At 41.2% G+C, this 26112-nt stretch overlaps 1 protein-coding gene and 1 pseudogene across 2 annotated transcripts; both read left to right on the top strand.

Moving 5' to 3' along the window:
• Positions 1-7893: 7893 nt before the first annotated feature.
• On the top strand, positions 7894-11904 carry SPINT4 (serine peptidase inhibitor, Kunitz type 4). 2 transcript variants are annotated; one of them, XM_025001381.1, is made up of 3 exons: positions 7894-7999; positions 10648-10822; positions 11722-11904. In XM_025001381.1, exons 1-3 carry the CDS (start codon positions 7930-7932, stop codon positions 11747-11749), a joined length of 273 nt encoding a protein of 90 aa, XP_024857149.1. In that variant the 5' UTR covers positions 7894-7929; the 3' UTR covers positions 11750-11904. The 2 variants fall into 2 exon arrangements, with proteins under 2 accessions (XP_024857149.1, XP_024857148.1); XM_025001380.2 differs by having other exon boundaries at positions 7900-8041.
• A 3738-nt stretch (positions 11905-15642) lies between these two features.
• Positions 15643-16749, top strand: LOC781159 (large ribosomal subunit protein eL18-like; annotated as a pseudogene).
• The last annotated feature ends 9363 nt before the right edge of the window (positions 16750-26112 follow it).

Genomic DNA, 26112 nt, shown 5'->3' on the forward strand with positions numbered 1-26112 from the left:
GATTCCTTCCCATACAGGTCATTACAGAGTGTTGCGCAGAGTTCCCTGTGCTATACAATAGGTTACCAGTTATCTGTTTTATACAGAGTAGTATGCATATGTCAGTCCCAGTCTCCCAGTCTATTTCTATCTCCACCTTGGTAACCACAAGTTTGTTTTCTATGTCAAGGGACTCTATTTCTGTTTTGTAAACAAGTTCATCTGTACTATTATTTTAGATTCCACATATAAGTGATATTATATGATACCTTTTTTTCTCTGTGTGACTTACTTCACTCAGTATGACAATCTCTAGGTTCATCCATGTTGCTACAAATGGCATTATTTCATTCTTTTTTTATAGCTGTTGGGTTTTTCTTTGTGTTGTTTGTTTACTTCACATTGAATATAGTGAGATACCCAAGAAGTCTGAAAGCTGCAAACGGGTGACTAGGGCCTGACCCAGCCCATCCTGGGCTTTAGACTTGGAAATAACTTCTTTCTATGAATCCTCATCCAGTTTACAGATCTAAAAACTCATCTGATAGAAAGGTTTATGACTACATCTGAGAAATCATCTTCAATGTAAAACTTACACAAAAATTACACTGTAAGAATTAAAAATTTGTGGGAAGAACTTTGTTTAGAGCACTGGCTTATATCATTCACTCTTTTGGGGTGGCGGGGCTGGGCCAAAGGTGTGTGGGATCTCAGTACCCCAACCAGGTATCAAACTTGCACCCCCTTCCTTGGAGCATGGAGGCTTAACCACTGGACTGCCAGCCAAGTCCCTCACCTCTTTCTCTATGGTCCATCTCACTGATTATAGCATATGTAATTTTTTTTCACATTGAAATTATACAAGACTTCCCTGGTGGACCAATAGCTGGGGCCCCCATGCTCTCAAAATAGGGGGCCTGGTGTTTGACCCATGGTCAGGGAACTAGATCCCACATACCACACCTGAAGATCTTGCATGCTGCAACTGAAAGAGATCCCATCTGCTTCAATGAAATAATGAAGAATCTTTTATTGTTTAGTTGAGCCAAATAAATAATATTTTTTAAAGAAAGTGTTACAAATATTTGGAATAATAAACCTTGTTACCTTGATATTTTAAGAAATTAAACCCTAGCAGGAGAAGATATTGGTCTCCAGTTTTGTTTTGTTTTTTTAACTTATTTTGATGAGACTGAAAGACAGCCATATATCTACCAGGAAGGAATGTGCTTTGCCACACCAAACAGAAGAGATTTTTGCAAATTCAGATTCAAATTCTCAGCTAGGTTTTAATTTTTTTTCAGATATTTCTGAGTAATAACTTCTCCAAGGAGGTGAGGGGAGAAGTTCTGCAACATAGGGCAGGTAGTTGGGAACACCAAAAGATCACAGATAATTAAAGAAACCAAACATGTCAAGTTAAGGAATTTCTCGCTTTTCTATGTTTGGGAAGATGCAAGAGTCTGGGCTCATCAAAATCATTCCTTTGATATGCATTTCACCTATCTGGGGCCAGTATCCTGTGTTTTCACACATGAGTTTCCTCAGGGCTTGCTGTTGGGAGTGGCTGCAGTCTGATGGCTGCTAGATGGCAGGTGTTCTTTCCTACCTGAGTTCCTTCAGGGTTCACTAGTTCACCATCCATGGTGGCTGCAACTGCTGGTTACTGTGACATCCTTGTTTACCAATATGGCAGGAGATATTTGATTTCTCAAACTTGAGAGTGTAAAACTCCTAGAAGAAGACATAAAAAGAAACCTCCTTGATGTTAGTTTTTGGCAATAATATTTTGGATATAACATCAAAATTACAAGCAACAAAACCAAAAATAAACAAGTGGGACTACACCATATTAAAAAGCTCTGCACAACAAAGGAAACAATCAACAAAATTGTTACCAACTTCAAGCTCACTCTATTGGCCCCACAATTAACTGAGAGAGGAGGTGTTAAGGCAAGGAATATGACTTTATCCAGAAAGTCAGCAGACTAGTATATCAAAATAACCATCTTATCTTGATCTGGATGCTGGTTTCTTTTATAAAACAGAGAGGAAGGGAGGGAGGAAGGGAAGTAAAAAGCCCATTTATCTTGCAAAATAGGAGAGGATGTATTAATACTTCTTTTCTGCAGCCTTTCACAGCTGGGCTGGCTCAGATTGTCTCTCTGTGAGCTGAATAAAGGCACTTTAGTTTAATAGTCAGGCAGAGGGGCTAGGTTCCCTGAGGCAGGCCATTATGTATGAATATAATAACAAAAGCAAAGGTTAAAGTCAAAGAAACAGATCCAACATGGAGTAAGAATCGGCTCTTCCCTGCAATAAAATGAAAAGGCAACCTATGGAATGAGAAAAAATACTTGTAAACCATATATCTGGTAAAGAGTTTATATTAAAAATATATAAGGAAATCGTACAACTTATTAGGGAGGAAAAGCCAAAATACCTGATTTTAAAAAGGACAAAGTCCTGACTAGCATTCATCCAAGAAGACATAAGAATGAACATAAGTGTAAGTATATGACATAAGTATACGAAAGACATAAGTGTATGGAAAGATCATCAACATCACTACTCATTAAGAAAATGTTTATGCTGGACACAAGATGAATGCATAATATGAATAGCATTTTGTACATTGGAAACAGAAAAAATGCATCATTTGAAGACAACTTTTACAATAATATTAAAAATATAATTAAGACTGCAAGACCTGTATGGTAAATACCGTAAACCGCTCTTGGCAGGTAATAATGAAAACCTGTATAGATGAACTGTATACCGAAGACTATATTGTAAGGATATCATTCTCTTCAAACTGGTCTGTAAATCCAATGCAATTCAAACCAATATCCAAGATGAGTCTTCTGAAGTACTTAACAGACTCTAAAATGTATATGAGTAAAACCACCTGCCAATGCAGGGAACACATTCTGGTCCTGGAAGATTCCACATGCCACAAAAGCAGCTGAAACCTGTGTGCTGAAACTACTAAACCCATGCTCTAAAGCCCATGAACCACAACTACTGAGCCCATATGCTGCAAGTACTAAAGCCCTTGCAACTGCAGCCTGTGCTCTGCAACAAGAGAAGCCACTGCAATGAAGAGTAGCCCCCACTTACCACAACGATAGAAAGCCCATGCCCAGCAACAAAGACTCAGTGCAATCAAAAATTAAAAAATTAAAATTAAATGTATATGAACAGATTCAAGCACGTGCTAATTGGGGAAGAGAAGGGAAGCAGAAACAACAGAGCAGCAGTCAAGGAAAAATAGTGCAGACTGGGAGCAGAGTCCTGGATCCTCCTTGAGGAATATAAACAATATGTTTGAGTTCTTCTTTAGGAACTAAGGCCTACACTCAGGCAGATGATGGTAACTTTAGGATAAGCACAAGATTCCTGGAGGACAACCCACTTAACCTCACCACCAACCAGTCAGAAGAAAGTCACATACCCTACAGCTCTCACCACAGATTTTGCTCATGAAAACTTCTCCTCTCCTCAGAACCTTTGGGGAGCTTGGGGTTTTTTAGAATGAGCTACCAGTTATCCTTCTTTGGCCCTACAATAAACCTTTCTCTAATCCAAGATAAATAAATAAAATGGAATAAAATGTATATGAAAATGCAAAACCCTAAAATAATACAAAATGCAAGTAATTAAGAGTGATTTTGGAGTAGGAATGTACAGCAGAGTAAAATAAATAGTTCAGGAGCTGGATAAAAGAGGAACTCACCAATAAATGGGTCTAGAAGCATTGAAAAAATGAAATCGTACCTTACTTTACACTTTACCAAAAATAATCAACTTCAGGTAAAATGAAGATCATGGCATCCAGCCCTATCATTTAATGGCAAATCAGTTCAGTTCAGTTCAGTCACTCAGTTGTGTCTGACTCTTTGCGACCCCATGGACCACAGCACACCAGGCCTCCCTATCCATCACCAACTTCCGGAGCTTACACAAACTCATGTCCATAAAGTCAGTGATGCCATCCAGCCATCTCATCCTCTGTCATCCCCTTCTCCTCCTGCCCTCAATCTTTCCCAGTATCAAGCTCTTTTCAAATGAGTCAGCTCTTTGCATCAGATAGCCGAAGTACTGAAGTTTCAGCTTCAACATCAGTCCTTCCAATGAACACTCAGGACTGATTTTCTTTAGGATGGACAGTTTGGATCTCCTTGCAGTCCAAGGGACTCTCAAGAGTCTTCTCCAACACCACAGTTCAAAAGCATCAATTCTTCGGCCCTCAGCTTTCTTTCTAGTCCAACTCTCACATTCATACATGACCCCCGGAAAAACCATAGCCTTGACTAGACAGACCTTTGTTGGCAAAGTTAACATCTATGCTTTTTAATATGCTGTCTAGGTTGGTCATAACTTTCCTTCCAAGGAGTAAGCATCTTTTAATTTGATGACTGCAGTCACCACCTGCAGTGATTTTAGAGCCCCCAAAAATGAAGTCTTCCACTGTTTCCCCATCTATTTGCCATGGATTCCATGATCTTAATTTTCTGTATGTTGAGCTTTAAGCCAACTTTTTCACTCTCCACTTTCACTTTCATCAAGAGGCTCTTCAGCTCTTCTTCACTTTCTGCCATAAGGGTGGTATCATCTGCATATCTGAAGTTATTGATATTTCTCCCAGCAATCTTGATCCCAGCTTGTGCTTCATCCAGCCCAGTGTTTCTCATGATGTACTCTGCATATAAGTTAAATAAGCAGGATGACAGTATACAGCCTTGACGTACTTCTTTTCCTATTTGGAACCAGTTTGTTCTTCCATGTCCAGTTCTAACTGTTGCTTCCTGACCTGCATACAGATTTCTCAAGAAGCAGGTCAGGTGGTCTGGTATTCCCATCTCTTTCAGAATTTTCCACAGTTTCTTGTGATCCACACAGTCAAAGGCTTTGGCATAGTCAATAAAGCAGAAATAGATGTTTTTCTGGAACTCTCTTGCTTTTTTGATGACCCAACAGATGTTGGCAATTTGATCTCTGGTTCCTCTGTCTTTTCTAAAACCAGCTTGAACATCTGGAAATTCACAGCTCACGTACTGCTGAAGCCTGGCTTGGAGAATTTTGAGCATTACTTTACTAGCATGTGAGATGAGTACAATTGTGCAGTAGTTTGAGCATTCTTTGACATTGCCTTTCTTTGGGATTGGAATGAAAACTGACCTTTTACAGTCCTGTGGACACTGCTGAGTTTTCCAAATTTGCTGGCATATTGAGTGCAGCACTTTCACAGCATTGTCTTTTAGGATTTGAAGTAGCTCAACTGGAATTCCATCACCTCCTCTAGTTTTGTTTGTAGTGATGCTTCCTAGGCCCACTTGACTTCACATTCCAGGATGTGAATGTCTGACTCTAGGTGAGTGATCACACCATCATGATTATCTGGGTCATGAAGATCTTTTTTGTACAGTTCTTCTGTGTATTCTTGCCACCTCTTCTTAATATCTTCTGCTTCTGTTAGGTCCATACCATTTTGGTCCTTTACTGAGCCCATCTTTGCATGAAATGTTCCCTTGGTATCTCTAATTTTTTTGAAGAGATCTCTAGTCTTTCCCATTCTATTGTTTTCCTCTATTTCTTTGCATTGTTCACTGAGGAAGTCTTTCTTATCTCTCCTTGCTATTCTTTGGAACTCTGCATTCAAATGGGTATATCTTTCCTTTTCTCTTTGCTTTTTGTTTCTCTTCTTTTCACAGCTCTTTGTAAGGCCTCCTCTTTTATGCATTTCTTTTTCTTGGGGATGGTCTTGATCCCTGTCTCCTGCACAATGTCATGAACCTCCATCCATAGTTCATCAGGCACTCTGTCTATCAAATCTAGTCCCTTAAGTCTATTCTCACTTCCACTGTATAATCGTAAGGAATTTGATTTATGTCATACCTGAATGGTCTAGTGGTTTTCCCTACTTTCTTCAATTTCAGTCTGATTTTGGCAATAAGGAGTTCATGATCTGAGCCACAGTCAGCTCCCGGTCTTGTTTTTGCTGATTGTATAGAGCTTCTCCATCTTTGGCTGCAAAGAATATAGTCAGTCTGATTTCGGTGTTGACCATCTGGTGATGTCCATGTGTAGAGTCTTCTCTCGTGTTGTTGGAAGAGCATGTTTGCTATGAGCAGTGCATTCTCTTGGCAAAACTATTAGCCTTTGTGTGGCACTGGAGCGGCAAGCAGCCAAGAGGAGATAACCCATGTCCAAGGTCATGGCAAATAGGTGGAGAAAAAGTGGAAACAATGACAGATTTTATTTTCTTAGGTTCCAAAATCACTGTGGACTGTGACTGCAGCCACAAAATCAAAAGACGCTCGCTCCTTGGAAGAAAACTATTACAAATTTAGACAGGGTAATTTTGCCAACAAAGGTCAAACATAGTCAAAGCTATGGCTTTTTCAGTAGTCACATATGGATGTGAGAGTTGGGCCATAAAGAAGGTTGAGCACTAAAGAATTTTTGCTTTCGAACTGTGGTGATGAAGAAGACTCTTGAGAGTGCATTGGACAGCAAGGAAATCAAACCAGTCAATCCTAAAGGAAATCAACGCTGAATATTCATTGGCAGGATTGATGATGAAGCTGAAGCTCCAATACTTTGGCCACCTGATTCGAAGGGCTGACTCATTGGGAAAGACCCTGATGCTGGAAACAGTTGAGGGCAGGAGGAGAAGGGGACGACAGAGGATGAGATGGCTGGATGGCATCACTGATTTAATGGACATGAGTTTGAGCAAACTCAGGGAGATAGTGAAGGACAGGAAGCCTTCTATGCTGCAGCTCAGGGGATCGCAAAGAGTCAGACACAACTTAGCAACTGAACAACAGGTGGCTTAGAGGTGCAAATGCAGAAGTCAAAATTTCAAAAGTCTTACAAGAAAACAGAACCAATATGTCCCACATTCTTAGGTAACAGAGTGTTGTGAGTTCAAATCTTGTGTTCACAACATAATGGATGTGTGACTTTGTACATATAATTTAACCTCAGCCTGCTTCTCCATCTGTAAATGATGATCACAAGTGCACCTAATTCATGGGGTGCATATGATTATTTAGTGAGATAGAAATAGATGTAGATATAGACTTAATTATAAGGTTTCATTTAAACAGTGCTTTTCATGAAGAAAATGCTATAGGGTTTAGCTACTGTTGGGTAGCACCCAGCAGGCCTGCAAGGCCTGTACTTGTCCAGCTTCAAGACAAAAAAAGAGCCCAAAGTCATCAACAGAGACATCAAAGGTTTAATGGATGGGAGAATCTGTAGGACACCCCACTGCGTGCAGCAGACAGTGGGCAGGACATGGCAGCAGACCTCATTCTGGAGGCCAGCAAGATTGAGGGGGCAGAGATCAGTAGTTAAAGGGGAACTTGACATCAGGTTGGCTCATCAGTCACCAGGGAAACTAGTAACAGGGCATACCTCTCACCACCCCTTTGGCAACCATCACTAGCTGAATCCTGAGGCAAGTACATAGGAAGGTCAGTCATGTGAGTAGGAGAAGCAGCACTGGTCAAATAGGGGATGTACAGAGAACAATAGAACAGCCATCTTGAGTAACCTGATCATACAGCTACTATCATTACTGTTGTATTTATTATATTCTTTCTGTTGCACCAGGATGTCTGTTCTTTGCTATAGAAGGTTAAGTTGAGGAAAGGAAGCAATCTTTTTTTAATTCAATGCTCTGATGCTTCTACCCTCCATGGTTAAACATACATAGAAGCCCTGCATTCTAGATAAACTTGTGACTCACTATCAGGGGTCTAAATCAGCTTGGAACCTTCAGCTTCATGGCTGGATGCCCAAGCACTCACTGTCCAACTCATCACTAGGAAATGCCCAGTCCTGGCCCTTGGGGTAAGTGGGCCCAGCCCTCTCAAGCATCAGGCCCAGAATATAACATCAGTTGATACCAAAACTCTCCTACTTGCTACTGGCTACACCATGAAATTGATCGAGCTGGGATTTCTTCTGGGGCTCTTCACCTCCTTGCTGACTACTCCATTAATGGGTGGTATGACTCAGATTACTGACATGATATGTAAAAAATTCAAAGGTATGAAATTGAAGCAGAAAATAAATCCAAGGACCAATTATGAATGAGGAAGAAAGAATTAGAAAAAATTTGATATGCAGATGGTCCAAGAAGGTCCTCCTTTAGTATCAATACCCATAAACGCTGACTGCCTTGACTTGGGGCATCTATTCTAGGCATCCTGTGGATGTTTGATGAGAAAAAACAAACTGTGATACAAATAAGTCCTTTCCAAATGGGATTCTCTTTTGTAGGCCATGCAAAGGACTAGAAGTATTCTGAATTACGGGTTTCACTGTAAATTTCAAAAATTCCAGACCATTCAAGGACATGGGGGGAAGAATTGGAGGAAGGGATAGTTGGGGAGTTTGGGATAGACATGTCCACACTGCTATATTTAAAATGGATGACCAATAAGGACCTACTGTACAGCACAGGGAACTCTGCTCAATGTTATGTGGCAGCCTAGATGGGAGGGGAGTTTGGGGGAGAATGGATACATGTATATTATGGCTGAGTTCCTTCCCTGTTCACCTGAAACTATCATAACACTGTTAATCAGCTATCTGTGCTGTGCTTAGTTGCTCAGTCATGCCCCACTCTTTGCAATCCCATGGACTATAGCTTGCCAGGCTCCTCTGTCCATCGGATTCTCCAGGCAAGAATACTGGAATGGGTTGCCATGCCCTCCTCCAGGAGATTTTCCCAACCCAGGGATCAAACCCAGGTCTTCTGCCTTGCAGGCGGATTATTTATCATCTGAGCCACTAGGGAAGCCCAAGAATACTGGAGTGGGTAGCCTATCCCTTCTCCAGGAGAACTTCCCAACCCAGGAATCGAACCAGGGTCTCCTGCATTGCACCAGGAATCAAACCAGGCTTCCCTGGTGGCTCAGATGGTAAAGAATCCGCCTGCAATGCAGGAGACTTGGGTTCAATCCCTGGGTTGGGAAGATCCCCTGGAGAAGGGAAAGGCTACCCACCCTAGTATTCTGGCCTGGAGAATTCCATGTACAAAGGAGCCTGGCAGGCTACAATTCATGGGGAAACAAACAGTTGGACATGACTGGAGCGACTTAGCACTAGCACAGGCTCTGGGGAAGGAGAGAACACTGGAACACATGGTTACTGTTTAGAGAAACTTACAATGTAGATGTAAAAGACAATGAAGTTTTCTTTCACAGGTACTATCTACAGGCTCAAGTGCTTCCAGAACATAGGGAAAAAGTAACACAGTCTACACTGTAAGTCAGACACCCCAAATTCCAGCCTTGTCATTTAACAAACTAGTCCAAGTCACTGAATCCCATACCATCCCTTAGCTTCAGTTTCACTTGTATAAAGTGTGGATCAGAAGAATGCCTGTATCAGAGGATGTATGTATAAAATAAGCTTGTGCATGTCACTGTATTTAAATAGCTACTTTTACCAAGGAATAAATCCCAGTCTGGCTGCTTGAATAGGATGAACAACAATCTCTGGGTTGCCAGTACAACCGTGTTGTAGCTGTTTGGACCACTTACTATGTGATTTTTTTTTTTTTTTTTGGTATTTTTGTATTAAATTTATTTATTTCTAATTGGAGGATAATTGCTTTACAATGTTGTGTTGGTTTTTGCCTCACATCACCATGAATGAGCCATAGTATACATATGTCCCCTCCCTCTTGAACCTCCCTCTCACCTCCTACCCCATCCCACCCATCTAGTTTGTCACAGAGCACCTAGCTGAGCTCCCTGTGCTGTACAGCAACTTCCCATTGGCTATCTGTTTTACCTATGGTAATGTATACATTTCAGTGCTACTCTCTCAATTCATCCCACCCTCTCCTTCCCCTGCTGTGGCCATAAGGGTTATTCTTATCACTAAGAACAGAAGGTTTGCCTCTGGGAAGGGGACAAGGGGAGAGATGACAGGGTGTGAAGGTGAAAGAGTATTACCTCCAAGGTTATGCATCTTGGTATGTACCCTGTTTTGAGCAGCAGGCACAGTTAACTTAAAGTGGGGACATGGTTAGTATAGTGGGTCTATGAAAACTGGAAGGTAAGCATTGAATGTCCTGTCCAGGCAGTTAAGAGGCGAGAAAGATGAGAAGGAGATTGTGCTTTCATATACCGTAAGATATGAAAGGTGAATGTCATTACTTTGCACAAGATACTGGTAAAGGGTTTCACAGGAGGTTCAGTGGTATAGAATCCACCTGCCAAGCAGGAGACACGGGTTCGATCCCTGAGTTGGGAAGACCCCGTGGAGAAGGAAATGGCAACCCACTCCAGTATTCTTGACTGATAAATCTCATGGACAGAGGAGCCTAGCAGGCTACAGTCCATGAGGTTGCAAAGAGTCAGACAGACTTAGTGACTAAGTCACCACTACCACCACTGATAGAACCTCCTTTTTCATGGCTCACCATCTCTCCAAATCACTGCTGAAGACCAGAAACTGGAGTTTTAATCAATTTGCATGCCCAAGGGCAAACTTGCCAGGTGATCTTAATTCCAAGAGAAAACCAAATGCCTTTCAGTGACCTTGAATAGGGGTATTTCCAGACTGCCGTGACAAATGTGTAAAGGCCTGTGAAGATAAGCTCTTTAATTCCCCCTAATTCAATGTGAACCTCTCACGCAGATCGCTGCAAGATGCCGCTCAATTTTGGCAGCTGCTATGACATTCAGTTCAGATATTTCTACAACATTACCTCTGGATTATGTGAAAGTTTTGTCTACACTGGCTGTGATGGCAATCTTAACAACTACAGGCTTAAAATAGAATGTCAAATGACCTGTGAGAAAAAATACATAAAGTAAGAAATTTAATGTTATTCTTGGTTATTGGGGGAGTGGAAAGGAGAGGCTCTGAGATCCCAGGACAAATCCTGGCTGGGGAGGGGAGGTGGGATGATTGTCATAATCAAAACATTTAATAGTTGGGTTGGATCTCATATCACTTGTCAGTTTGCAGTTAGGAAATCAAAAGTCTAGAGAGAAAATTATAGCCATCATTTATTGGACAGTTAGCATGTGCTGGGTACTACACTAAGTTAATTACATATATTGATAGAATTTGAAATTAAAATCACCCTAAGATAGGTGTGTATCATGATTTTTATATGGCAGATGAGGAAACAAAGTCCAATATTGGTAACTAACCGGTCCAAGATCACATTAATAAATGGCATGGCAAGGTTTCTAACCAAATCTGGTCATCCAGGGCTGGATCATCTTACATGCACAAGATCACCCAGACCCAAACCTTGAACTCCGAGACCTGTGAACTTCCCATAACAACATGCTGTTTTATAGAGCTAAGCTCCCAGCCCACACCTCACCATTTCCCAGTCATAAAACTAGAAGGTGGTCCACAGAGGTAACAGGACTATGGTGTGGGTGATCTCTGGGAAAGTGAGATGGAACATGGCCTTGGGAATAGTTCACAAGCAGAAAATGTGTTTTATTTATTTACTTAATATCCCCAGTGACTCTTTGTAGCGCCTGGCACATAGAAGACAATAACTAAGTTTTGAGGAAATGAAAGAGAGATTAATGAAGAATGAGAGTTTAATCAAGGGAAGTAGAGGGACACTGAAAGAGATGCCATCCTCTGGGCTTTCCCTGAGATAAAAATGACTTAACATAGTCCAGGGAGACTTTACAAAACCTATAACCTGTTTCTTTTGTTTCTTTGTTTGTTTTGCTTAAACAGACCATCTGGGGAAACTCCCATCAGCTAAGAAGCTTCTTAGCACAAGCACACTGAAGAACAGCTGTGGGGAAAATCAGACCAGTTTTAAGATCTTTGAAATGTGCATCCTTTTACTATTTTCCTAATGTTAGTGTTGTGTTTCCTGAGAAATAACTGTATGATCATTAAAATGAAAAAATTTTATGTGTGAGCCCTTCTTCCTCTCTGCAATTCCCAACCCACCTCCCACCACTTTATCCAGAGCTGGAATGTGAGCTGGTCCTAATCCATTACTCCCCACTCCCTCCTGAACCATTCCTCATGCATATAGTCAATGCTTACACTGTTAGAGATGTGATGAGCCAAATCTGGATAGGTTTATATCACTTCGCCTCTCAGGCTGAGTAGTTAGTAGAACCAAAGTACCAAATCTACACTACTCTTTGTCCTTGAAATCAAACCAAGCAGTGACCCTTAAACTCAAATGAAATGTTCTTGCACTCATAACAAATTTTTCTTCACAGTGTCTTCCAATTCATGTTCACCAAGGCAGGAGTCCCAATTTGTTTAACTATTGGGACTAATGGTTAACTATTTGTTTAACTATCTTCCTGATATCATCTCTATTTATCACGGTTATTGAATACTTGGACATTTTTCAGTGCCTCAATCACTGACATTTGACTTGGCTATTCTCAGCCCTGAGAAAAGAACTCTCAGCGTCAGTTCAGTGAGTATGCTTTAGCTCCCAAGAGAGTGACCATCCTGACAGTTTGCCAAGTCTTCTGAACACAGTGCTACAAGGTTCCACATGACCATGATCTTCCCAGCTGCAGGACACTCAGCTTAGCCATCTCATTTCTGAATTTCTTCAGGCATCCCTTCCCTGAACCCCTTCCCTGTCTATCTTATTGACAGATTCCCATCCCATCCTGCACCACCAGTTGCTAGGGCCAATGTCAGGGGCCTTATGAACCAGCCAGTGAAATCTTGTTGCTAGACATGCAAGTTTGGTCTCTGCTCAGTCTTAAGAATAAGAAAACAAGTTCCCTAAACTGAGACAGTTTTCTGCAAAAATTCTGATTACTTCAAGAAGAGACTCTCGTCCAGACAGGGTTTACTCTGAATATATGTACATTTCAACTTTGGTAAAGATTCTAGAATTGCAAATCATTCTTGAACCCCATCAGCTATAGGAGACATGCTATGGGGCCTGAAATACAGGCACTGGGCTAATCTGACTGGTCCACATAAATGAAAGTTCTGACATTTTCCTATTGTGAGACATGAAACTGGGTGTCCCAGAGTAGGTTTGTTGGGTGCAAAAATGCATAACATATTCCCATAGACTGTTTGCTTCCTCTTCCAGTCAACTCCTGGAAAAGCCAGAGAAGTGGGAAAAAAAAAAGTGTGTAAATATTAATAACCAAACTCAAGACTAAGAATCCTTTGAGGAAAGAAGGCAGTTATACCTTAGGGAGGAAAGGATATTTTGATGCCCAAGACAGTTGGGCACCAAAAGTGAAAGAATGACTTGGATGACGGCTTTTAACTTGTGTTATTCTCCTCAATACAAAAATCTGAGTCTGTCAGTGTTTCCCTTGTCTTCCTTGGCAAAGCAGTAACAGCCCCAAGATACAACAAGGGCAACTGAGATAACATGTGTGGCCCTAGCACCCAGCTAGAGTAAGGTGTGTATAAAAACAAGTGCAATGGACTTCCCCGGTGGTCCAGTGGTTAAGAATCTGCCTGCCAATGCAAAGGACACAAGTTCAGATCCCTGGTCCAGGAAGAGCTCACGTGCTGGGGAGCAACGAAGCCCATGTTGCCACAACTCCTGAGCCCATGCACCTTAGAGCTAATGTTCCACAACAAGACAAATCACTGCAGTGAGAGGCCCACGCACCGCAACTAGAGAAAGCCCTCGTGCAGCAACGAAGAACAAGTGCAGCCATAAATAAACAAATAAAATAAAAAACTGGTGCAACTGGACTAACCAGACACAGAGTTTATTGTTTTGTCTTCTTCCTATACGCACCAAAGGTCCAACTGTCACATCTGTACATGACTACTGGAAAAACTATAGCTTTGACTAGACGGACTTTTGTCGGCAAAGTGATGTCTCTGCTTTTTAATACACTGTCTGGGTTTGTCAAAGTTTATCTTCCAGGAGCAAGTGTCTTTTAATTTCATGGCTGCAGTCACCATCCAAAGTGATTTGGAGCCCAAGAAAAGAATATCTGTCACCATTTCTACTTTTTCCCCATCTATTTTCCATGAAGTGATGAGACCAGAAGCCATGATCTTAGTGTTTTGAATGTTGAGTTTTAAGCCAGCTTTTTCACTCTCGTCTTTCACCTTCATCAAGAGGCTTTTTAGTTCCTCTTCACTTTCTGCCATAAGGGTGGTGTCATCTGCATATCTGAGGTTATTGATATTTCTCCCGGCAATCTTGATTCCAGCATGTGATTCATCCAGTCCAGCATTTCATATGATGTACTCTGCATATAAGTTAAATAAGCAGGGTGACAATATACAGCCTTTCTCAATTTTGTACTCCTCTCTCAATTTTGAACCAATTTTCTGTTCCATGTGGAGGCTGAACCAAGTGGAAAAAACATCCAGCTGTGGATGTGTCTGGTGGTGAAAGTAAAGTCCAATGTTGTAAAGAACAATATTGCATAGGAACCTGGGATGTTAGGTCCATGAATCAAGGCAAATTGGATGTAGTCAAATAGAAGATGGCAAGAGCGAATATCGACATTTTAGAAATTAGTGAACTAAAATGGACATGAATGGGTGAATTTAATTCAGATGACCATTATATCTCCTACTGTGGGTAGTAGATACTTCTTCCCTTTTAGAAGAAATGAAGTAGCCTTCATAGTCAACAAAAGAGTCTGAAATGCAGTATTTGGGTGCAGTCTCAAAAAAGACAGAATGATCTCGGTTTGTTTCCAAGACAAACCATTCAGCCTCACAGTAATCCAAGTCTATGCCCCAACCACTAATGCCAAAGAAGCTGAAGTCGAATGGTTCTATGAAGAACTCCAAGTCTTTCTAGAACTAACACCAAAAAAAAATGTTTTTCTCATCACAGAGGACTGGAATGCAAAAACAGAAAATCAAGAGATACCTGGAGTAACAGGCAAGTTTGGCATTGGAGTACTAAATAAAGCAGGGCAAAAAACAGGGGAGGATAATTGTTGTAATTAATTTCAATTTCAGCTCTTAGAGGAGTAGCAGCTCTGTATTCTCCACCCCTAGCCACGTGACAGACAACTGTGCACATGTTCCTGGAGAAGTTTAAACATAGCTGTGGCAGCCAACTTGGGCAAAAAGAATTCTGTTCTCCAAATATCAGGGATCTATGCTCTGCCTGCTGATTGCCCATTCTGATCTCACAGAGAAGCACCTCCTTTCATTGTTACAAGCCCTTCCCCCTCTGATCAAAGTGACTTCCAGGGCCAGTGCCCATTTCCCTACACTTCATTTTTCTCTTTCTGGGAGCCAGACATTTAAAAAATAACTACATATACAGGAAAAATTAGAAAGTGAGAATGCATGTCCTAGAAAGGGCTCAGAAAAAAATGTGAAAATATCGTTAAGTTTTCATTTCAGACTGATCCTCAACATACGGACAGACTAAAGCAATAAAAAACAAACAAAAACAAAACAGCACTCACAAAAACAGTAATAAAATAAAATCACTCCCTAGGGAAGGGGGAGAAATGGATTTCCAGAGTTACCACATTATTAGATTCAAATGTCCGATTTTTTTAAAAAAAAGAAAAAAGTCACAAGGCATACAAAGAAATATGAAAGCTTTTTTAATAAATCAATAATAATTGTCCCTGAAGAAGATCTGATGGAAGATCTGCTAGAGAAAAAGTTTTAAGACAACTGTCTTTAAGATGCTTAAAGAGCTTTCCAGACCTGGCTAAGGAGGAGGCGCCATCATGGGAGTTGACATTTACCACAAGGACAGAAAGGTTCCACACAAGGAGCCCAAGAGCCAGGACATTTACCTGGGGCTGTTGGTCAAACCATACAGGTTCCTGGCCAGAGGAACCAACTCCACCTTCAATTAGGTTATCCTGAAGAGATTGTTCATGAGCCGCATCAACTGGCCACCGCGGTCCCTTTCCTGGATGATCCGGAAGATGAAGCTTCTTGGCCGGGAAGGCAAAACAGCTGTGGTCGTGGGGGCTGTAACTGATGGTGTTCATGTTCAGTTCAGTTCAGTTCAGTCACTCAGTTGTGTCCAACTCTTTGCGACCCCATGAACTGCAGCACGCCAGGCCTCCCTGTCCATCACCAACTCCCTCAGTCCACCCAAACCCATGTCCATTGAGCCGGTGATGCCGTCCAACCATCTGATCCTCTGTCGTCCCCTTCTCCTCCTGCCCTCACCCTCAGTCTTTCCCAGCATCAGGGTCTTTTCAATTAGTCAGCTCTTCGCATCAGGTTCGTGTCCAGGAGGTGCCCAAACTGAAGCTTGCGTGCTCTGCGAGTGAGCGGCCGCGCCCAGAGTCGCATCCTCAAGGCAGGGGGCAAGATCCTCACCTTTGACCAGCTGGCCCTGGCCTCTCCCAAGGGCTGTGGCACTGTCCTCCTCTCTGGTCCTGACAAGGGGCGAGAGGTGTACAAGGCATTTCGGCAAGGCCCCAGTAACCCCGCATAGCTACCTCAAACCCTATGTCCGCTCCAAGGGCCGGAAGTTGGAGTGTACCAGAGGCCAACGAGCCGCTCTGCCGTGGCTGCAAAAACTAACCTGAGAGTCTACCTTGTTATTGAAAAAGATTTTGGATGAAAAAAAAAATGTTCAAGGAACTAACTTGAAGAGAGTCAATACAATGAATGAATAAGATGGAAATATCCATACAGAGATTTTTTTAAAACTAAAAACAAACAGAAAAGAAATTCTGGAACTGAAAAATACAATAACCAAAATGAAAAAACCATTAGAGGGATTCAAAGGCAAATTTAAGCAGGCAGAATAAAAAAGCAGTGAACTTGAATGATGATAGAAATTCTCAAGTCTGAAGAACAGAAACAAAAAAATATCTGTGATATATCATAAAAATATATCAAAATACTCATTGTGGGAGTCCCAGAAGGAGAAGTGAGAGAGAAAAGGAAGAGTTTTTGAAGAAATATGACAGAAAACTTACAAAATTTGGTGAAAGATATGAATATAAATACCCAAAAAGTACAATAAACTGCAAGATGAACAAGATACATATCCCTTATAAATAAACAGATTTTCTTCTCTTAGCCAACTTTTGAGTTCATGAGTGATGAGACCATGTCATCTGAGTCTTCTGTGTCTCTCTACCCATTCTCTTTTCCTCTAAACCTAGGACATACATAGCCCATCAGAGATTAAATCATAACAATCAGCATGTCTGGAAGGAATTCCTCCATGTTCTAAGGCTGATAAAAAAAAACAAGGAAATATATCCTCAGTTGCAAAGACTTTCAGATAGTGAAACCATCATCATTTCTCAAAGTTCCATTCTAGTAGATGAGATTGAATCAAATAATTAGTTAGTAATATTAATCATACTACTAACTATAGTGTTATGGTATATTATAGTATTATAACTATAGTTATAATAGTATAACATAATCAAGTAGTATATAAATAAATACAACATAAATAAAAGTACAGCTTTTATAAGTGTTACCAATGACAGGTACATATTGCTATAAAATTATAGAAAAGAGGGCTTGCCCTGATCAGGGAAGCCATGGAAAGGTTAACAGAAGGAATCACAACTTAGCCAAAACCTAATGGATGAGGCAGAGGAACGATGAGATAATAGAAAAACAGGCAGAGACAATACCATCTGTAAAAACATGATGGTTGAGAAAGTGACGGGTTTAACAGACTAAAAAATATATTCCGTAAGTTAGGGGAACAAAGAGTAAGAGGAATTTTTGAGAAGACAAGATGCCTCTAGAGATGGGAAAACATAAAGTAAATAAATTAACAGGCCTTATTATATTTTATTACTTCTTGCATTAGGATATAAATTCCTAAAATAGTCAGGAACAATATAATACTGCTTACTAGGAAAACTATAAAGCTTTTATTAAGTCCATTAAGGTTGGTTTTGACAAAAATATAATGGACAAAAAAAATCAAATCTAACAGGATGATGAAACAGTTTTGGAGATGGATAGTAATGATAATTGCACAGCAACATGAGGGCACTTAATTCACAAAACTGTACACTTAAAAGTGGTTAAAATGGTAAATTTTATGATATGTGTGTTTTACCATAATAAAAAAATCTAAGTTCATTATAGCAGTATGCTTATGTCCCAAAATGACCTAGTATTTGATCCTGTTGTAGAATCATAAGAAATTAATATCATAGCAAATGGGACACAGGGAAGTTGGATGTCTCTTTGGTTAAAGTTATGCATAGCTTCTATATCTGTTCACTGAAAAAGACCCTGATGGTGGGAAAGATTGAAGGCAAAAGGAGAAGGGGGCAGCAGAGAATGAGATGGTTAGATAGCATCACTGATTCAATGGCCATGAATTTGAGCAAACTCCAGAAGATAGTGAAGGACAGAGGAACCTGGTGTGCTGTAGTTCATGGTGTCGCAGAGCAGGACACAACTCAGCAACTGAACAACAAAGCTTCTACATCTAAACTTACAGCTGTGATTATTGTGAGTCTATTAACCAAGTGATGGGCTACTCAAGCAAGGGGATCATGCTATTTACAAAGTGACATATCTGGTCCATCTGACTATTAGGAATCTCTTCCATATTGATGATCTCTAATGAATATGAATGGTCTCACATTATGGGTTCATTTATCCCATAAGTTACTCTTGAGCAACAATTATGTGTCATAATAAAATTTCTGTTCACATTTCCTTCTCTAAAACTTGTTCTTAGATTTTTTGCCGCTGTGCCATGAGGCATGTGAGATCTTAGTTGCCCGGCCAGGGACCAAATCTGTGCCCCTGCATTGAGAACACGAAGTTGCCCTGCCAGGGAAGTCCCAGTTCTCACCAACTTTTAATCTGACTTATTCCGCTACCCTTGCAATAAAGACAGACCATTATAATTTCCCATAAATCCATGAATTAGGTTGTCTTTGCTTCTGGGTAAGGTGGACAGGGACAGATATTTCCTCAAGATCTGCCCACTCAGAAAATTTTCATTCCTCACTCTTCTTCAGGGTAATGAAGCTATAAATGCTGAAGCAGTTGTTTTCGATCAGTCCTAACACACATACACAGAAGGATTGTGCAAATCAGACAATTTTTCCACCATCAGTCATCCCTGAAGAAACCATAAGTGTGGATTTCAAATACTGTAACAGCACAACACAACAGGAAGAGCATATTCCATAGGTTAAGAGTGTAAATTGCTTGCTCATAAAATTTACTTGTGCCTTTGGGGCCATGTCATAATTGGTCTAATATAGATTCCTTCCTTATTTAAAAGGACTTTCAATGGGTTTACCAAGCACTCCAAGCTTTTCTCAAGCACCCTTCTTTTGCAAGCTTTTTTCCAGACAAAGCAAGGAGTTAATGACCTTCACTGTTTTCCACCCTGTAAAGTTACACCCACTGTCTTAGATCCCCACACACTGAAATGGAAAGTTTCATCTTCTCTCCCTGAGGACCTACAGAGAACATACTGAGACCATACTCTGAGACCCTGAGAACATACTCTCACACTTGCACATGACCATACAGGAACTTTAGGAACCAAATATTTAAATAACAATGCCATCACATAGCCTGTCTACTGAGCACATTGCAGGGAAATACAAGGCATTCAGCACTCTGGGACGTATTTATTCCTTCATCATAGCCTAGGGTCTCTCTGTCCCAGCCCAGACACTATTCAGCCTTGTCCTACTAAGGACAATAGAGCTGGTGACCAGGCCAAGCAAAGATGTTGGTCTTGTTGAACCTACAGAACCAAAGCTTTCACATTCCTTTTACTGTAGCTGCTGGCCCTGATCTTACTCCATGCTGTGGAGAATGTACTCCAGCCAATGCAAGATACTTAGCCTCTACCCACGGACTGTTAAATCAGAGTCCAAGTCTCTTATACAATTTAATTGTGCATGCTCAGTCGCTCAGTTGTGTCCCCTTTGTGACCCGCCCTTTTTTTTTGCGACTCTTTGTAACCCCATGAACTGCAGCCCACCAGGCTCCTCTGTCCAAGGAATTTTCCAGGCAAGAATATTGGCGTGGGTTGCCATTTCCTACTCTAGGGGATCTTCCTCATCCAAGGATAGAACCCAAGTCTCTTGTGTCTCCTGCATTGGCAAGAGGATTCTTTACCACTTCACCAACTGGGCAGCCCCATACAATTTAGTTATGAAAGCCTTAAAGAAAGGAATTATGTCTCATTTGGCTTCCTCAAGCAGTATATGACCTAGAAGAGCAGAGAAACTACATAATTGTAGATTGATTACATCATCAGTACAGGACTGGATTATAACAACACACTAGAACTCAAGTATGCAAAAACATTTAAAGGCTACCAAAAAATTTAAAATGTAAGTTTAACATTTTTCAAAAATAGTATTCCACCTAGATTTAAATCAAGGTTGCTTATATTTGTTGCCACACAGAATATATATTATTAATAACATGGAGATATGGAGTCATAATATGTAACAGAATTTATATAGTCTATGCATTATAAGCTAAAACATTTTAATCCTTTCTTACTCAAGTCCAAGTCCAAAAAAAAAATTAATGCCCTTAGCAAAAAGAAAAATCCTGGCACCAATAAGATTATAGATTAAGATTTGCCCAGTATGAACAAAAATCCCTGAATGTTAAAAGCTTGGATTCTCTAGTGGTGATGGTTTAGTCACTAAGTCGTGTTTGACTCTTGCAACCCCATGGACTATAATCCCCAGGTTCCTCCGTCCATGGGATTTCCCAGGCAAGAATACTGACATGGGTTGCCATTTCCTTCTCCAGTGGATCTTCCTGACCCAGGGATCAAACCTGGGTCTCCTGCATTGTCGGCAGAGCTGCTTCTGCCCACACTTTCAGAAAAGAAAAGACATCATGACTGAGAGTCTAGTATGTGGAGGGAAAGTTCTGCAAAGAAAACTTGGGATGCTATTACCAAGTGGAGGATAGCAGGCAAAACCAAAAATATTCACTACTCCCATCCCTTGACTCTTAAACTCGTACGCACTGTTTTCCAATCATAAACTTTTTAAGGTTTATGATTAACATAGCCAAAAACATTTAACAAAACCCAAAAAGAGACCATTGGCAGTCCCATTCCCTACCTCAACTAGCTTCAGGGCTAGGGTTTTACAGGTAAAGTCCCTTATCTTTTAGCACGACCTGAACCCTGCCAGGAAATTCTGCAATCAGTGTATCAAACGGCAAGTTTCAACATCAACCAACATATCTTAAATAAAATAGTAGGTAAAATGGAAAAGAGACCATGTTTGTGCTATGTGTATGCTCAATCATATCCAACTCTTTGCAACCTCGTGGACTAAAACTCGCCAGGCTCCTCTGGCCATGAGATTTTCCAGGCAACAGTACTGGAGTGGGTTGCCGTTTCCTCCTCCAGGGGATCTTCCCGACCCAGGGATAGAACCCTCTCCATCTCCTGCATTGGCAGGTGGATTCTTCACCACTGGGCCACCTGGGAAGCCTGTTTGTACTGTGAAGTGAAGTGAAGTTGCTCAGTCGTGTCTGACTCTTTGTGACCCCGTGGACTGTAGTCTACCAGGCTCCTCTGTCCATGGGATTTTCCAGGCAATAGTCCTGGAGTGGGTTGCCATTTCCTTCTCCAGGGGATCTTCCCAACCCAGGGCTTGAACCCAGGTCTCCCGCATTGTAGGCAGATGCTTTACCATCTGAGCCACCAGGAAGTTTGTACTGTAGCTAGTTTTTTATATGTGTGTAATTTCATTGATTTTATTTTTGGCTGTGCTAGGTCTTTATCGCTGCATGGGCTTTTCTCTAGTTGCAGCGAGCAGGGGCTCCTCTCCAGTTGTGGTGCATGGGATTTTCATTGCACTGACTTCTCTTCTTCCAGGGCACAGGCTCTAGGGCACATGAGCTCAGTAGTTGAGGTTCCCAGGCTCTAGAAGAGCACAGGCTTAGTAGCTGTGGATCACAGATTAGCTGCTTCACAGCATGTTGGATCTTCCTGGACCAGGGATCAAACTCATGTCCCCTGCATTGGCAGTAGGATTCTTTACCACTTTACCACCACACTCCTGCTGTAGCTAGTTTTAATCATATTCTTCCTCCAAATGTGTTCCATATTGCCCCACCTTTGTCCAGAACCTCTGTCTAACTGAGCTCTTTACAAACTGAGTAGCCCAAATTAACATTCTAGACAGAAGAAATATGAGCTCATGGTGGGACTTCCTGGGCAGTTTTTAATCTTTCCCTCTTCCAGGCTTTCATGCTTTCTAATTTCATGATCACCTCAATACAATAATGCTCTAGGGCTTCAGAGTCCCTTCAGTGAAGCATTAACCATATCTCCCCTTGATAGTCAGGCTCATTCACTTTAGGTAAAAATATAATCCTCCTTTTCTTGCTTTGCCAAGTGCAAGAGAATTCCAGCTGAAGCTTTAAATGTGCGTTAAGGAAGCTGTTACACCATAGAAAAAAGAGGCATAGCCAGAAGTGAAATATACCTCCAATGAAATTGTCTGGCCAAATACAAACTTTTCTTCTCTCTAATGGAATGCTACTGGATGCGTGAGTCCCTCAAACATTTCTTGAGAAACTTCCATCATCAGTTTTCAACTAGACAGAGCAGAAAATGAATTGCAAAAAAAATAAATACAGGAAGTTTAATGACCCTTCTTGTTTTCTGACTCATATCTCTTTCATCTGAAATGTTGCACTATATGACTTCCACTGAAATGGAACATCTCACTTTCTTCCCCCAGTGACAGGCAGCACAGAGCGCTCACCGCACATGACTAGAGAGATACTTCATGCAAAACACCAAGCTATCCAGCATCCTGGGGATATTTTTTTCTTTTTTTTTTAATTTAATTTTATTTTTTAACTTTACAATATTGTATTGGTTTTGCCATATATCAACATGAATCCACCACAGGTATACACGTGTTCCCCATCCTGAACCCTCCTCCCACCTCCCTCCCAGTACCATCTCATTATAGCCTAGTAAAAGTGAAAGTCAGTCATGTCTGACTCTTTTTGACCCCATGGACTATAGAGTCCATGGAATTCTCTAGGCCAGAATGCTGGAGTGGGTAGCCATTCCCTTCTCCAGGGATCTTCCCAACCCAGGGATCGAACCCAGGTCTCCCGTATTGCAGGCAGATTCTTTACCAACTGAGCCACCAGGGGTCCTATTCCAATCAGTTTTGCCATCACCCAGGTTTCTCTTTATTGAAAGCTGGGTTAGTTAGCAAGTTAAGCAAAAATGTTTATTCTGTTGCAATCATGGAGCAAGGCACCTTCGGACTCCTGGCCCAACAATGAGGAACGGACATCAAGAATTTAGCTTGGGAACTTCCCTGGAGTCCAGTGGTTAGGGCTTCACCTTCCAATGAAGGGGGTGCCCATTAGAGCCCCGGTCAGGGACCTTAGATCCCACATGCCTTGTGGCCAAAAAAAAAAAACAAAACATAAAACAAAAATAATATTGTAACAAATTCAGAAAAGACTTTTAAAATGGTTCATACCAAAAAAAAAAGAAAAAAGAATCTAGCTTCCACTAGGTAGATCTTAGTTGGAGAAGGAAATGGCGACCTGCTCCAGTATGCTTGCCTGGAGAATCCCAGGGGCGGGGAAGCCTGGTGGGCTGCCGTCTATGGGGTCGCACAGAGTTGGACACGACTGAAGTGACTTAGCAGCAGCAGCAGGTAGATCTTAAATGTTCTCACCACACACACACATACATGGTAATTATATGAAGTAATCAATACAGTAATTTGCTATCGCTTTGAAGTGAAAGTGAAAGTCCCTCAGTTGTGTCCAACTCTTTTCCACCCCATGGGGTGTAGCCCATCAGGCTCCTCTGGGATTCTCCAGACAAGAATACTGGAGTCAGTTGCCATTTCTTCCTCCAGGGAGATCTTTCCAGCCCAGGGTATACATATTTCAAAACATCATGTTGTGCACCTTAAATGTAATTTTTTATTTTCAACTGAACTTTGATAAAGCTGAAGGGTAGGATAGGTCTGATTAGTTACCTCAGGTTTCTATATCTCCAGTTTTTTATCTTCTATTAAACTTTACTACAATACAGCAGAACAATTCATGTTTCAGGAACCCCATTCATATGCTTCACTCACCCTATTGTGACACGTCAACTCTATTTTCTCCTGATAGAGTCAGTTGAATGAAATTGAGACTCCAGAAATAAAGTATTACATTTTTGGTCAACTGATTTCCAACAAGGGGCCAAGACAGTTTAATGGGGAATTCAATAGCTTTTTCAACAAATGGTACTGGAACAATTGGACATACACATGCAAAAAGAGGGACATGGGACCCTTGCCTCACTTCATATACAATAACTAACACAAAATGGATCAAAGACCTAAATGTAAGAGTTAAAACTGTACAACTCTTAAAAGAAAACAGAGGTTTTTTAGTCACCTTGGGTTAGGCAATGACTCCTTCAGTTCAGTTCAGTTCAGTCGCTCAGTCGTGTCCGACTCTTTGCGACCCCATGAATCACAGCACGCCAGGCCTCCCTGGCCATCACCAACTCCCGGTGTTCACTCAGACTCACGTCCATCGAGTCGGTGATGCCATCCAGCCATCTCATCCTCTGTCGTCCCCTTCTCCTCCTGCCCCCAATCCCTCCCAGCATCAGACTCTTTTTGAATGAGTCAACTCTTTGCATGAGGTGGCCAAAGTATTGGAGTTTCAGCTTCAGCATCATTCCTTCCAAAGAAATCCCAGGACTGATCTCCTTCAAAATGGACTGGTTGGATCTCCTTTCAGTCCAAGGGACTCTCAAGAGTCTTCTCCAACACCACAGTTCAAAAGCATCAATTCTTTAGTGCTCAGCTTTACTTATAGTCCAACTCTCACATCCATACATGACCACTGGAAAAACCATAGCCTTGACTAGACGGACCTTTGTTGGCAAAGTAATGTCTCTGCTTTTGAACATGCTGTCTAGGTTGGTCATAACTTTCCTTCCAAGGAGTAAGCCTCTTTTAATTTCATGGCTGCAATCACCATCTGCAGTGATTTTGGAGCCCAGAAAAATAAAGTCAGCCATTGTTTCCACTGTTTCCCCATCTATCTGCCATGAAGTGATGGGACCAGATGCCATGATCTTAGTTTTCTGTATGTTGAGCTTTAAGCCAACTTTTTCACTCTCCTCTTTCACTTTCATCAAGAGGCTCTTCAGCTCTTCTTCACTTTCTGCCATAAGGGTGGTGTCATCTGCATATCTGAGGTTATTGATATTTCTCCCAGCAATCTTGATTCCAGTTTGTGCTTCATCCAGCCCAGCATTTCTCATGATGTACTCTGCATATAAGTTAAACAAGCAGGGTAACAACATACAGCCTTGACGTACTCTTTTTCCTATTTGGAACCAGTCCGTTCTTCCAAGTCCAGTTCTAACTGTTGCTTCCTGACCTGCATATAGATTTCTCAAGAGGCAGGTCAGGTGGTCTGGTATTCCCATCTCTTTCAGAATTTTCCACAGTCTATTGTGATCCACACAGTCAAAGGCTATGGCATAGCCAATAAAGCAGAAATAGATGTTTTTCTGGAACTCTCTTGCTTTTTTGATGACCCAGCAATGTTGGCAATTTGATCTTTGGTTCCTCTACCTTTTCCAAAACCAGCTTGAACATCTGGAAATTCACAGTTCACGTATTGCTGAAGCCTGGCTTGGAGAATTTTGAGCTTTACTTTACTAGCGTGTGAGATGAGTGCAATTGTGTGGTAGTTTGAGCATTCTTTGGCATTGCCTTTCTTTGGGATTGGAATAGAAACTGACCTTTTCCAGTCCTGTGGCCACTGCTGAGTTTTCCAAATTTGCTGGCATATTGAGTGCAGCACTTTCACAGCATCATCTTTTAGGATTTGAAGTAGCTCAACTGGAATTCCATCACCTCCACTAGCTTATATTTCATCAAAGCTTTAAAAATTGAAATTTGAAGGGCACTCTCAAGAATGTTGAGAGAATTCCCTAGTGGTCCAAAGATTAGGAGCTTTATGCTTCACTGCAGGGGCAGAGGTTCGATCCCTAGTCAGGGAACTAAGATCCTACAGGCCAAAAAGTGTGGCCAAAAAGAAAAAGGAAAAAAAAAAAAAAGAAAGTGGAAAGACAATCCACAGAATGGGAGAAAAATTTGCAAATCATATATCTGATAAAGGACTAGTAGCCAGAATATAGGCTTCCCTGGTGGCTCAAACAGTAAAGAATCT

This window comes from Bos taurus, chromosome 13 (genome assembly GCF_002263795.3).
Source record: "Bos taurus isolate L1 Dominette 01449 registration number 42190680 breed Hereford chromosome 13, ARS-UCD2.0, whole genome shotgun sequence".
In the NCBI taxonomy this organism is placed as follows: domain Eukaryota; kingdom Metazoa; phylum Chordata; class Mammalia; order Artiodactyla; family Bovidae; genus Bos; species Bos taurus.

Coding starts and splice junctions, on each gene's coding strand:
- SPINT4 (XM_025001380.2), top strand. CDS start 7,930: ATGAAATTGATCGAGCTGGGATTTCTTCTGGGGCTCTTCACCTCCTTG. Junction 8,042..10,647: donor GATATGTAAAAAATTCAAAG/GTATGAAATTGA, acceptor CCTCTCACGCAG/ATCGCTGCAAGATGCCGCTC. Junction 10,823..11,721: donor TGTGAGAAAAAATACATAAA/GTAAGAAATTTA, acceptor TTGCTTAAACAG/ACCATCTGGGGAAACTCCCA.